This window comes from Lissotriton helveticus, chromosome 11 (assembly GCF_964261635.1).
Source record: "Lissotriton helveticus chromosome 11, aLisHel1.1, whole genome shotgun sequence".
In the NCBI taxonomy this organism is placed as follows: Eukaryota; Metazoa; Chordata; class Amphibia; order Caudata; family Salamandridae; genus Lissotriton; species Lissotriton helveticus.
In genome coordinates this window covers 110168550-110182347 of record NC_136072.1, presented here as the reverse complement: position 1 = coordinate 110182347, position 13798 = coordinate 110168550, and the positions used below count along the sequence as shown (strand labels likewise).

The window sequence follows — 13798 nt, the reverse complement described above, 5'->3', positions numbered from 1 at the left end:
GTTTCTTGCCTCAGTACTTCGCAGTAACTGCCACGTCTCTTTCATATACAAGACCAGGTGCGTGGTAAGTTCTCCCAGGTGGCATGCCTTATCTTAGACTTGGAGAAGGCGTTTGATACCCTGTCCTGGTGTGATCTTTTTGCTGTGCTGGCTTGCCTAGGGATAGGGCCTCGGCTCCTGACCTGCACCAAACTATTATACTCCAATTTGGTCTACCGGGTGCGCCTATGTAGCGTGATATCTGCCCGGTTCTCGATTCATTGGGGGACACGACAGGGGTGTCCCCTATCCCCGTTTATTTGCGCTCGCAAAGGACCTAATCGCTGTGCACCTTCACAGAGAGGGCCAGGAATAGGGCATCCCTTTAACTGGAAGAACCCATGCAACATCACTATATGCTGACAACTTACCCCTCTATGTACACGACATCGCAGCTGATCTGACGCCCATCTCGAATTCACTCTTCGAGTTTGCTGCTGTGGCAGGGCTTTGTGTTAACTGGGAGAAATTTGTCATTTACCCGCTCCACCCTGGGCGGATCCTGCAAGAGGAATATCTTGGCACCTCTTGCCTTCATTGTCAGACTCAGGCCCTCCGTTACCAGGGGATCCTTTTCCACCACTCAACAGCCCACCTGTATGAGGGGAACCTCCGTAAAGCTCTAGGGAGCATCAGAGTCCAGATGCGCTTCTGGAGCACCCTACCTCTGGCTCATATAGGTAAGATAGCCCTGGTGAAAATGGTGGCCATTCCTTGCCTCCTCTACCACTTCACGAACATCCCGGTGGTGCCCCCCCCCCCCCCCCCAACTCCTTATTTAGAGAGCTGGAGACCCTTATCAGCCTAGTCTGGGGGTCGGGCAGCCGACGGGAGGCTCTATCCAAATTGCAGCTGCCGACCGACCCGGGAGGCCTCAGGAGCCATCCATTGAAGCGTACTTTGCGGGCCAATTACAGTGGCTGTCTTGTTGGACAGCAGGGCGCTATTTGGGGGAAGCCTATACAGAGAGAGGCCCCCAACCATTCCAGCTATTAGACGATAGTGCCTTCCGGGCTCTCACCCCGCATCTGCATGGATGCTACGGGTAGCAATGGTGCGGACGTACATGCCCAGGACCCACTGTCTCCTTCTGTACTCTGAGCTTCCTCTGGTCGACCTCCTTTGGGGTGAGACAATTATACTACGGGTTTGGGCTGCACACTCTCTCGTCGGTGTGGGCAATCTCGTGAAGAAGCGAGAGACTCTCCCCTTTGCCCAGCTGGTTGAAGAGAGGGGGCTGCCGCAGTGACAGTTCCTACTTCATCGACATCTTCTCGACCTCACTGAAGGGGAGCCCGAGACGCACCCAAACTTGCAAGCCATCCTAACAGTGGGACTAGGACACCACCTCATCAGCTGGCTGTACAAGGCCACACGAGTCTTGGCAGCTACCTCCTTTCTACCCATCAAATGGAAGGAGGAATTCGGACAAGCCCTGAACGAGAAAGAGTTCAGGGCCAGATGTGGTCTCCAGAAATGCATGCTTTAAAAACATACAATTCTTCATATTGCACAGGGCATACCCGAATACACCGCCATTTCCCAGACACACAGTTCGAATGTCCCCGCTGCCACACTATTGAGGCCACAATTATGCACATGTTGTGGTCATGCTCGACCCTACAGGCTTACTGGCGCGTAGTACATGACACTCCACGAGGTCACCGGGCTAACATATCTCTTCCTGGGAGGCATGCTCCCTTGGAATCCTTAGGAGACAGAAAATCCACAAAGTACAGTTGCAATTCGATGCCCAGGCGCTGGTGTTAGCAAAACGCACCAGAACAGTACACTGGCGCTCGCCACTGCCCCCAATTGAGGCCTGGAGGGGAGCCCTGCGCAAGTGGGGTGCAGCAGAAGATGCGCTCTGTTCAAAGGAGGTATGGCATCTCCGCCACAGACCACTCTCCCTGCAATGGGCTGGTCTTCTCCTATGCTCTCGACAGTTGGGAGAGGGAACCGCCTACGGTTCCCCTGGTCCCGCACAGGGAACCCAGATGACACCCCCCCACTTCCCCGTGAGTGGGCCCCAAACGCTGCGATGACGCCAACACCAGGTGCACCTGAGCATTCCCCTACAAATGAACTAGGCCACCCTACCACCATTAACACGCAGACCCGCCGCTCAGTCTCTTAACCCTATGAAAAATGACAATTCACCAGCTCACCACCATGCCCCCCTCTAACCTTTCGCTCTGTCGCCTCAGTTCATGTCCCCTGCATAGCTCCGACCATTGCAGAGACACAGCTCATGCACTGCACCCCAGTCAAACTATGCACATGAAGCCTTACACCGTGTTGACACCTCAGCTAGGTAGGACACCCATGGGTTAAGTTTGTACTTGTTTGACTAATGTTTCAAAAACTAATGTAATGCTATTTAACTGAACCCAATTGTCTGGCACGGCTGGTTTATTAACTTGTTAAATGCAAATAAACACTACTTAAAAAAAATATGTTTATTCCAAGCTCTACATAATTATAGGAAAGAAAGAATCTATTCATGTTCAACACATTCTAATGTACAGCTTTTATTTGGGTTTTTTAATCTGGCTTTAATTAAACTGCTTTTAATATATTTTTGAAGCAAATATCTGCTTTTTGTTGCGTTTATTTTTGTACAGAGATTCTAATTTTATTCTTGATATTTAAAAACAGCCACATTTCTTTCATATGAAAGAGCACCACACCAAGTGAGATGGGTTATGGTGTGACCAGCTATTTTAAGAAATATAGTACCCTTGCTGTGCATTATAAGGCTACTGCCAGTCACCTCAGAGTTCCTTGAACTTATAAAGGAACTCTGCTTTTGGCCTTGTTCCTGTTACAGCACTCCTCTGACTTGAAATATCTTTCTAATTTATGGCAAGGGTTACCTTATCCCATATATTAGCCCTAGGTTTAATTAGATTGTAAATGTATTAGTATTTTAGATTTATAAAGCACATAAAGCCACCAGGCATCAAAGCGATAACACCGGTCAAAAGCAAACAGAGGGAAGTGGCATCAAAAAGAATGAGAAAATAACCATGTTTTGAGATGCTTACAAAACAAAATAAGAATTCACACAACATATACACACACATATACACACACACACACACACACACACACACACACACACACACACACACACACACTTCCATTACCTAGCCACAGAAAATGCACGGCCTCCCCTTCTAACCTTCCAAAACCTGGGGTTGATCAACCTGCTGTGGATCTAAGCTGTTTATTTGGCAAATACCAGTTAAAGGTGGCTCTCAAATACCAAGAGCCCTGCTGGTGGAGAGTCTTGTGGACCATACATAGTACCGTGAAAGTCACCCACTTCCTAACTGGGAGCCAATGGAGTGACCGCAACCACTCATTGACCGAATGATGTTTTGGAACTTTCAGAATCAGTTGGAAGGCCCCATTTTGGATGATCTGAGGTTTATTAAAAAGGGAAAAGTGGTAGAAATGTAGGATTCTGGATACAATGGCTATCATATAATTTAGAGCCAATGATGAAGAACTGAAAGTTATATTTTTTCCAAAAAATTATGCGTTTGCAATAAAGCACAAGAAATGTCAGTGGATACATTTTGTTTCTTTCACAGTCGTTTGTGAGGCTGCATAGGAGCCAATTTTCCAACTGATATAAAAGAAAACATGAGTGAGTGAGGCAGTTTTCTCAAGCAGAGATACGATTCTGTATTTTGAAAGAACAATGACCGTAGAACAATCTTTATTTCGACACTTTTCTCAGTGAGGTTCAAGGACAGGGGTAGGAAAGAATAGGTGAAGCAGAGATCAGCTATTTACTGCACTGAATCTGCTCATAAGTTCCCTAAAGTAGGACTTCACATTTGACAGTTTCAATTGCAGCTTGCATAATCAAAACCAGATGGCACTATATTAAATATGTATGAATGAGTGAGTAGCCGAAGCATCTTTGCTCTTCCACACAAAAACATGATTATGCACAGTTTTAGCCTTTTTAGTCAGGGACAACAAAAAAATTCATCAATTATTTACAGATTTGATGGTCTGCTGTGAACCCCCTCCTGGCAAGCCTTCTTTTGCACATATTCAAAAGCTTCCGTTATATGCGCGTGCTAGGCAAACGTGAACTGGTCAATGAAGGTGCATGAGGGAAAACAAGCATGCCGCGGCTCTCAAGTCAGAGAGACAAGGAAGGGTCGTTGGTCTTACTGCCGGGTAAAGTATACAGAATTTGCCAATCACGATCATTTATGTGCATTTTTTTTTGTATGGGCTAAACGAAGAGAGATATAAATGCAATCGAACTATAAACTGCAATCTACAATTACTGTATGAGTCTTAGGCTCTAGCAACTTACATTATACCATTCACACCATCACTTGAAACATAGGAAGGTCAGGTCCGTAGGCCCCACATCTTTAAGGCATTTATTTTTGTTTGAACTGTGAGAAAATGTTTAATGTAATTAACATGTTTTAAGGTTTGTGATGTTTTTTCTATTATGCTGCAAAACTTAAAACATAACTTGTTAGCCTTAGATATGAAAATATGATACCACTTACCTGTGATATGCTGTACCTTTGAAATAGCTTGTATATTGGTATGAAAGTCATGGACATTTTGTGACACTGCTATCACCAGATGCAATATTCAAAGATCACACTTCACAGTCAACAATAACTAAATCCTTCAGTAGTACTTCTGAGAAAAATAGAATTCTTGGATGACACTAGAACAAACCATCAATACGGCCAATCTTAAAAGGACGAGGGTCTCCAATGATTACATTAAAATTTAATGAGCAGGTTTGGCTATTTGATCGACATTTTGCTTATTTTATAGACTAATTGATAAAAACACTTCTGCAGACATACTCCTATTTCTGGAACCTGGAGAGGTGGAAAGAGTCCTTACAACCAGACCCCACCTGCAGGATCAGCAGAATATGAGATCATGTAATCAATTAATTTGTTTGCTGCCCAAAATGCATGTGTTTCAATTTAAAAAATCTAATCAACTCGACTGTGTAGAACTTACTGTAGAGAAAAGATTCTTATAAAATTATGCAACAAGGTGGTATCCTTGCTTGGACGGACTGTATATGACTTTTACACGTACAACAATTGAAGTTTTTTTCAATTTTGCATTCAGAGCAATTTTAAGGCTGAAACAGAAAGGTGTCCTTTGATATTTATTAATCTGCGGCAGATGTTTGATTTGTGCATTATGTATTGTTCCATTTTCAATTTTCAAGAGCATTTCAATAAGTAGTGACCTCTGTGCCACTCTAAAGTGGGCATTTCGAATAATGAGCTTAAAAATGTCACTGCCCAATTATTTAGATTTCACCGATTTGGACTTTTAAAGGGAAATTATATTTAATGCAACCAAGTTTTGATAGATATAATAGCTCATTACAAAGATTGCATTCATTAATAGTTTTGACAAAAACTTTCGGAGGGATTACTGGCCAAGTGACTAAATATTCACAAAACAAAAATAATCAGGTACAGACCACTACCCAATAACAGTTTTCTGTTCGGTCCTTCAGTTTAACTGTGTTATTACTCTATTTATCTAAAAATATAAAAGGATATTAAAGGAAATCAAACCTTTCCTTTGAAGAATGCACCATCTAACAGCAGGCCCACGTCAGTGTTTGAAAACTACTATTGCCAAACATCACACCCACAAATATTACACTTACACTTAGGCACACGGTCATAATCCACCCATAAAAACAGGAAAGGGTATTCAAATCCTTTCATTTGCAAATCAACATCGCTTCAAAATGCAACTCGCGGGGGAAATGGAAAGGTGGTGGTCTTACCTCGTCTCCAGAACAGGAAGAACGAGGTACACACGATTTCCAAAACCCGCAGCACTTGGGTACGGTCAGATCCAGAACTAGCACATAGGGAGAACAGTGGGAGGTAAGGGGTTAGGGAGGGAGAATGGTAGGAGGTAAGGGAGCACAATGGGCAACCCAGATTTACCTTTCACAGTCTCAAAACCAAAAAGCTTTTTTTTTCATAATCCCAATACAATCTTATCAGAAGACTATGAGCAAAGGAATAATCTCTTTCAGGGACAAAGGGTGCAAGAGGTTCTGTGTTCCAACTTAATTTAGGTGCATTAATACAGCACGGACCTAGCTTTAGAGGCAGCAGAAATGCCTTGTTACATTGTGCACGTAACCATGTTGTTCATTTACAGAAGAACTAGGGAGATGATCATTTTTATAATAAAAGTTTGCAAGAGTGAGATTATATCCGGGTAACAGGGATTTCGAATTTCAAAAGCTTTAAATTGGTCGTGGTTTGTAGGGAAACACCATGCATGCGTTACGCCATGATCACTAATCTGAATGACAGGGTGAAATAAAAAAGGGCCATGAGGGCGGTGATACTTTCAGAAAAGGGTCAATATCCGTCTTAAATGCCTGAAGGTGGCATTCACAGGTCAAGTTCCAGAGCGAGGGGAGATAAGAAAGATTGGTACCTTGTTTTTTTGTTGCTGTTTTTGCGCATTTACAGAAGTAGTTGGTGCTAAGATTACAACCAGGAAAGGAGAGTTTTTGGGTAGAATATATTTGTACGTCAACAGATTTGTAAAGAAGGTTAGGTAGTTGAATCCGAAGTGAGGTGGATGGACGAGTAAACGTAGGTCACTGTATGCGCTGGAAAATATAGTAGTTAGTGTTTTTTTTCTCCATTACTTAGGAGATGAGCTGCAAAGAAGGCCACAAAGGGGAAAACAGTCCAGGTAGATGCCATTTGGTTGTAGCGTGTTTAGCAATTTCGCCACGTGTAGTTTGCCACTGTTACCAAGTAAGAATGTTTTTATTTTTTAGATCTAGTGTGCTGTGGAGAGACCTTAAACATTCACCGTTGAATGGAGCATAAACACTGGTACAGACATTTGACATAAGTTGCAGAGGTAGGACTATTAGTCATCCACACCATGGTGGATGTGAAGTCTTGAATGGCATGCAACACTAATTTAAGCTCTATATGTAGGTTTAACATCACATGACCAATAATACAAATTTGAAGAACTCTGTCCTGTACTTTACCAAGAACAGGGAACATTTGAAGGAATACGGTTCTACATTCTTAAGTATGCTGAACAGCAATGTAACAAACTGAGGATGGTGATGATGGAGAAGCCCATTGAGGAGGAGAGATTGTTTGACATCTGGGGCTACGAAGAGTACTGATGCAGCCTGTGACATTCATACATGGCATTGTGTACTAGTTGTAGTTGTGCAATCTAGTCACCACAATGGGGTAGAAGACCAAATAGCAGGCTTGAAGCGGAATGTAATGGTTATATTTCTGACACTCTAGTAGGAGTGCTTTTTATAGGACCTCACCCAGAAAAAGCAGACAGCTCAATTTGCAAGGCCATTCTCTACATTAGTTTTCTTCAGCAGGAAGCGAGGTGGCAAGTATGCAGCAGATATTCGGCAAGAGTGCCAGGGTCGAGTACAGAGGTAAATGTTTACAATGTCTAGATACAGGGATCCATGGTAAAATCACTTGACTGCACATATTTGAATATACTCAGTGGTCAAAACGCGGACTTTTGTTTGGAATGTTACAGCATGGACCATTTGTGACAAACAGAACACTTTAATTAAAGAGGGACTTCCTTACCTTATCTTGTATACAGAGTCCAAAACTGTTACCTGCACTGGAAGTGTTGTACTGCAGGTTGTTACACATTTGCTTCACTTTTTTTTTTTTTTAACAATACAGCTGTGTGCATTTACTCATCGTATAAATTGTGGTTTTTTTTCATTTAGATTTTTTTTAATCGATAGTTTACTTTATTTTTACATTTTAAATTTAAACTTTCAGCAGTTCAAATATTTTGCATGCTGGTGTATAGAGAAAGTAGGTTTAAACTGAATTAAATATTAAATAGTTTCTACATCTCATTGTACAAACAATGTGCTTTATACCTTTCACCCAAGTTCCATAGAGATACAGGTTTGCCTTGTTTTTATCTAGGTATGGAGGGCCAGCAGCATGGTATAGGTATGTGATCAACAAATAATGCTATGATGCCATTGTCAAGGACGCTGCTCTGTGAAGCCCGAGAAAACTAATAAAGTTGCTGCTAGTAATAAGGAGAAAGAAGTGCCAGAGGGTGTAACTCAGGGTGTGGGGGTCTTGGCTTATAGTATGAGCTTTTAAAATTAACCTTGTTGAGAATGGCTTCAAGGGTGCCAGTGATTAAGATGAGCAATGCTAATGACCTTCTTGACAGATAGGAAAGGGCAGGTGGTGGGAGGAGGCTGGCGCCATTAGAATGCCTTGAATTGCTTGTTGCTTTAATTGAACGGTTTGGCGATTGTTTCAGTCCATTGTGACAATGTTTTTGGGATTTTCTTAACCGCTTCCGCGCTACCGCGTTTTCCCGCTGGGCGCTGGAATTTCAAAAATGCGCGGTTTGTGACAAAGCCAGCTCGTCATCCGCGTAGCGCAGGTAACGCCCATGACAAGCTGGCTTTGTCATCCGCATCGAAGGGGTTAAGCACTACTAACCATCTCGTTTAGTGGTTTCTAAGCCCTATGGTAGGGACCAGTTCAACCCAATCTATATACTGTCTAATAGTCCTACTACAGAATTAACAGATGACAGAACCTTGGGTAGTAGGTTTGAACACCTCTTGAAAGGAACAGCCCGCCCAGTCAGACTTCTGTAGATCACACTGACACTACTACAACAACATATCTACCCAAATATCAGTGCATCTTCAAGTATTTTCTGAATTTGCTATGGTTGTTTTAACTCTCAGCTGGGTGGGAAAATAATTCCAGAGGGAGAAGCTCTGCTGTGGAAGAAAGTGGTGCCAAAACTTTTAAAGCTGACTCAATGGTGAACTAGCAATCCTCGCTTAGTTGACCCGAGGTCTTGAGTGGGGGACAGTACGGAGCAAATAATCTTGAAATGTATTTCGGTTGTCACAGGACCCCAGAGCGGGGAAAGGTGTTTTTGGGACACTAAGACCATTTCTTTGAAGATTCAGAAACGATCCTTAGTAGGATTAGAAGACGCGGTGATTCAGGACTGGGAGTAGGAGGTTGCTCTTAGACTTGCACACAACCTGGTAATACTTCTGCTTGACAAAGTCAGAATTGGCCATATCCGAATATCTCAGCACCCTGTACTCAGTCATGGTTCTATACATATACCAAACACATGCCTGTGTAACTAATATGCCCATGTGAGTCAAATATCTCCTTATAACCCAACACCTACATACTTTACTGTACGGTTCCATTTAGAGGAGTGGCTACATGCAGTTTCTCGTCTTCTGTATTTCTAGATGGTTATCCTCAGTTTACACTGGAAAAGGACCTGCATGTATCTGTATCCTCGCATACAGACTACATATACTATTGCAATCTACAGAGTTTCACTGCTTCTTAGGCTTGTTTCACCATCTGTAAATACCCCCAATTAAAAACACAAATGTATGTTCGCTGCATAGCTTTTATTTCATTTACAGTGCAATTAATATCACAATCAAATGCCACACCAATGTAATCTCACTCATCACCATAGTCCACCAAGTCTGTGGTTCTTAACTTTTTGACTTCTGTGAACCCCCCACCCACCAATTGGAACACGTACCTAAGCATTTCCAATGATTTGTACCGCAAAACAAAAAATACGAAAACAATCAAACAAATGAAGCAGCATGCTACTTCATAAAGAAATATGAATAACAAAATTAATGGGATGGCCACTTATCATCCATGCAGTATTCTGTTTCATGCAATTACACTGCTCCCATGAATCAGGCAGAAGATACCCAACTTAATTGCAAGCCTCTACGTCCAAAGTACTTCAGATTTACAGAACGTTTTATAAACTTAACATTTTACATTCTTCTTCTTCATTTATATACACTTCATTAATCTGTTAATATTTAATTTTCCAAACATTTGCGGGCCACCCGAGTAGGCTTTGCAGACCCTCTGAACCACAGGTTAAGAAACACTACACTTAGCTATTTCACTGGATTGATTTGCTCACCTTTAAATGTAATACTTAAATTTGCATATGTCCCTGCAAAAGTGATAAACTTTCATCTCTGCACAATAGCCTTACAGTATAGTTAATAATGCACTTAGTCCACGGGTCAGTGCAGAAAGCACTTAACCAAGGGGCCACTGCTAAACACACAGTCCTCTGTTTATTGTACAAGCACTAGTTCACAGGGCATTACTGCATTATCCAATTATACCAAAAATGGATGCGATGTTAAGAAAATATTTTTTTTTCTAGGCGATTCCTAGGCCAAGCTCATTAATATCACAACTACTAATAACTTTTACACTATGTAGTATTCGCTGCCAGGATTCAGCTAAGAACAATAGATTATTATTCATAGTGTTCTAGGTACACATGAAAAAAGGGTATCCCGACAGGAGCTGCAATATCACCCTAACCAGCCTTCCTCAGTTTATTCCCTGTCTGAACTAGGGGTACTCTCCAATACATCTACAGTCCACACACACGTATCCGTCATCAAGGGTGACCAATCGTGCCGCATTTGAAGGTTTGACCTGAAATTGTGGCTCCTAACCAACTGTTTGCAGAGAGGCACTGCAAAATTACAGTTGTCACGTATTTTGGCTCCCTGCTTTTTAGCCCCCTGAAAGTACAAGAATCAAATGTGGTACCTATCGACGGCTGGGAAAAATATACTGTAGCATAGGGGGTTTTGCATAAAGCAGTTTAAGGAGCACGTTCAGCTATTGAGTTGCAAATCCACCTACCTGGTCATTAACAGACCTGTATGTGTAAAAGAAAACTATGCTAGGAGCATTCACCGGGGTGAAATCCAGTCCGTTTATAATAACACAATTACTAACAGCTTTTACTTTGATTTGAAATACTCCCAATCTTGATAAAAAGGCAACAGATGATTACGTTCAAAACGTTACTGCACAAGAGCACACCATTTTCCAACATGAGATGACGAGATTAAGAACTGTCTCCTAGTTCCTTATTTCCAACCAGTCCACTAGACCCCAACTGGGGTGGCAGCCGAGTGCAGCATGCTACTTCATAAAGAAATATAAATAACAAAATGAATGGGATTAACTTAAGTGTTACTTTACCCCCTCCATGAGGAGGGGGTAAAGTAACACTTAATCTCCAGTCATGTTGGAAGAGGGTTTCAAATGAAACCCCTAATGCACCTCCTGCCTCAAAGTCTACTGCTTCTCAACAAATGTATTTTGATGTCTTCGCACACAGTGTATACCCCCTACTGTGCAAACTATCTCCCCAGGTGCAAACTGTCCAGCAATGGATAATGGAAAGTTGGTCATCCTCCCTTCATCACGCCTAACCAAGATAAACTTGCAAAGCAGTCATATATTTTGTGAGACTGACTCGTTTTAGCCAATCCTGGATTTTTTTGCTAAGAACAGTTTTCAAGATCGGCTTTATTTGGACAAAATTACGATAATATCACATTGCACAAAAAGATGTTTTAAAAACATGCATCTGATTAGCTGGATATAAATACAGTGTTCAACTGACAAGTGTCTCACACATCATGCATCAAAATGTCACACATTAGCAACCTGAAAGCGTGCCACTTTGCGTTAATCAATCCATCACAATACCTGATATAGGCGACGACATAGCCAACGGCTCGAGGGGAGACACCGTAGCGATGACTCCTTACCGACCACCCTCACCACCGCGGTCCCCTACTTACCGAAAGACAGGAGGTATCACAAGGTCACCGCCGAGGCCGATACTGACAACAAAATGGACGGCACAGCACGAGAGCCAGCTACGCGCGAAAGCCGTAGAGGGGCACAGAAGTGAACGGGAGACCAAAAGCAGCGTCGCGAGATTGACCCGGAAGCTTTTCTATAAAGCTACCCAGCAGCATCTCGCGGAAGCCATTTTGGGTGTGAAAGTTCCTTCCCCGCAGAGCGATGCTCTCGTTTGTCAACCTCAAACAGCCGCACCAGTCTCCCAACGTCCTGCGCGCGCCCCGCTTACGTACTGACATCACTGTGCAAGTGTGTTATTAGCGCGTCGAAGACAGTGCGGATGGATGGAGTTTGGACCAGCAGTTTCTCAAAGTGCCGCTGTTTTCTTACCTCACCAGGTGTTGCAGTGTTTGGTATACCAGAAATAACGTGTTATTCCCTATTACTGGATTACCTTCGGTGTTCGGTCCTCGGCGTGCTTCAATGTAGCCCTGCCTCGGCTTCCACAAACACACGCAGGAGAGCTGGGTTTATGTTGTAAACAGACACCATGACCTTCCAGAACGAGTCACAAAGCAGAGGCACCCCCCCCCCCTCATGGTCGCACCACCCGAATCCTAATAACTTCAGACCACACAAGTTTCTGTTTTATGGAAGAATTGAGGCCGCAGTTTATTAGGCATTTCCAACTTACAAGCGATCCTTTACACACAATTATTTTTGTCTGGCGTGCCTGTGTCCTTACCCCATCAACTCTGCACTGTGCCCTACATCCAGTGCAGCTATGTTCGCCAAGGTGACCTATCACCGTCCTTAACCCCATTTGCTTTGCACTGTGCCCTACATTCAGTGCAGCTATCTTTGCCCGGGTAACCCATCACCTGGGGACGCACCCTTTCCTTTCACTCCGGGCAAGCTTCTGCTTCCAGCCCGACCGGGTGACCTTTTATCTCCGGTTGACACGCACTCCTTGGGTAAGCGTCTGCTTTAACCCAACCTGATGGTTCTTTTGCTTCTGGTGTCCACTCACTCCCAGGTAACCATCGGGTTCCCACCCGGCCGGGTGACCTTTCACTTCTGGTGTCCACACATTTCCTTCCGGGTAAGCGTTTGTTCCCACCCCAGCCCGGTGCCTCTTCACTTCCGGTGTGTACCCTCTTTGTTACCTGGGCAAGGCGATGTGCTTCCCGCCCGCCAAACCTGGTTGACTGTTCCCCCCACCCATCTCTGCGAGGTGACCCGGTAACCGGTATACCAACTTCCTCCATGCCACAGGCTCTGCCCTCTGTTGCGTAATTAATTGTTTACTTCCAGGTTCACCTGAACCAGGGGGCTCGGGGAGCTTGCCAGTGACCCCCTGGGTCCTGACTGCCCCGTTTGCGGTCTGTGCCCGCTTCGCAACCTGCTTTTGTATTCCTCTTGGATCGCTTTGTACGTACCGCCTGCTGTCCCTTCTTCCGAACCAAAGGACCTCTTGCAAGTACACTATGCCTCTGCGACAAAACTAGCCACCTTGTCCAGCCCCCCCCCTGAAATCTTATTCCTCCGTGGGTGGGTGGGTGGGTCTTCTCCTGACAAAATTCCACGGAGAAAGAGGGCCTTGTGCCCGGTACCCACCTTTAAATATCCCTAACTCCCTGCCACATTCCTAACCCTAGATTTACAGCTGAGCTGGCCCAGCCCTATTATCTGGTAGGCCCGCTCTTTCTCCTTCCTTGTCTCCCTTCCTTATCTCCAGCCAATCCTCTATTGGTGCTCGGGCTCCGCTTCCTGGGGGCGGCCTCCACTAAGACCCCCGGTCCAGCCACTATCCCCCTCCCCCTGGAGAGTGGGGGGTGAACCAAGGGGCAAAGCCAGGGTTTAAGCATTCACTGGGTTGTTTGATGTCAGCTGACCACTTGTACTAAAAGCTTCAAAACAGAGTCATGTAAATATAATTAGGTCTAAATAAAACCAGGAAAGTTAACTGAGACCTTGAGTGTGAAACAAAAGTATGGGTACGGAAAGAAATTAACACGCGG

At 43.9% G+C, this 13798-nt stretch overlaps 2 protein-coding genes across 2 annotated transcripts in view; one reads left to right on the top strand and one right to left on the bottom strand.

Annotated features, from left to right (window-relative positions):
- ZNF639 (zinc finger protein 639) overlaps window positions 1–11956 on the bottom strand; it is a 48655-nt gene extending 36699 nt beyond the window's left edge. The window contains exon 1 of the mRNA XM_078668009.1: window positions 11774–11956. The gene's annotated coding sequence lies outside the window, so the exon portion shown is untranslated. The remainder of the gene's footprint in view (window positions 1–11773) is intronic.
- The window catches only part of KCNMB3 (potassium calcium-activated channel subfamily M regulatory beta subunit 3), a 132196-nt gene continuing 122541 nt past the window's right edge, over window positions 4144–13798 (top strand). Inside the window, exon 1 of the mRNA XM_078668011.1 lies at window positions 4144–4239. Within this exon, the coding sequence (XP_078524137.1) occupies window positions 4169–4239 (71 nt within the window). The 5' untranslated portion in view covers window positions 4144–4168. The remainder of the gene's footprint in view (window positions 4240–13798) is intronic.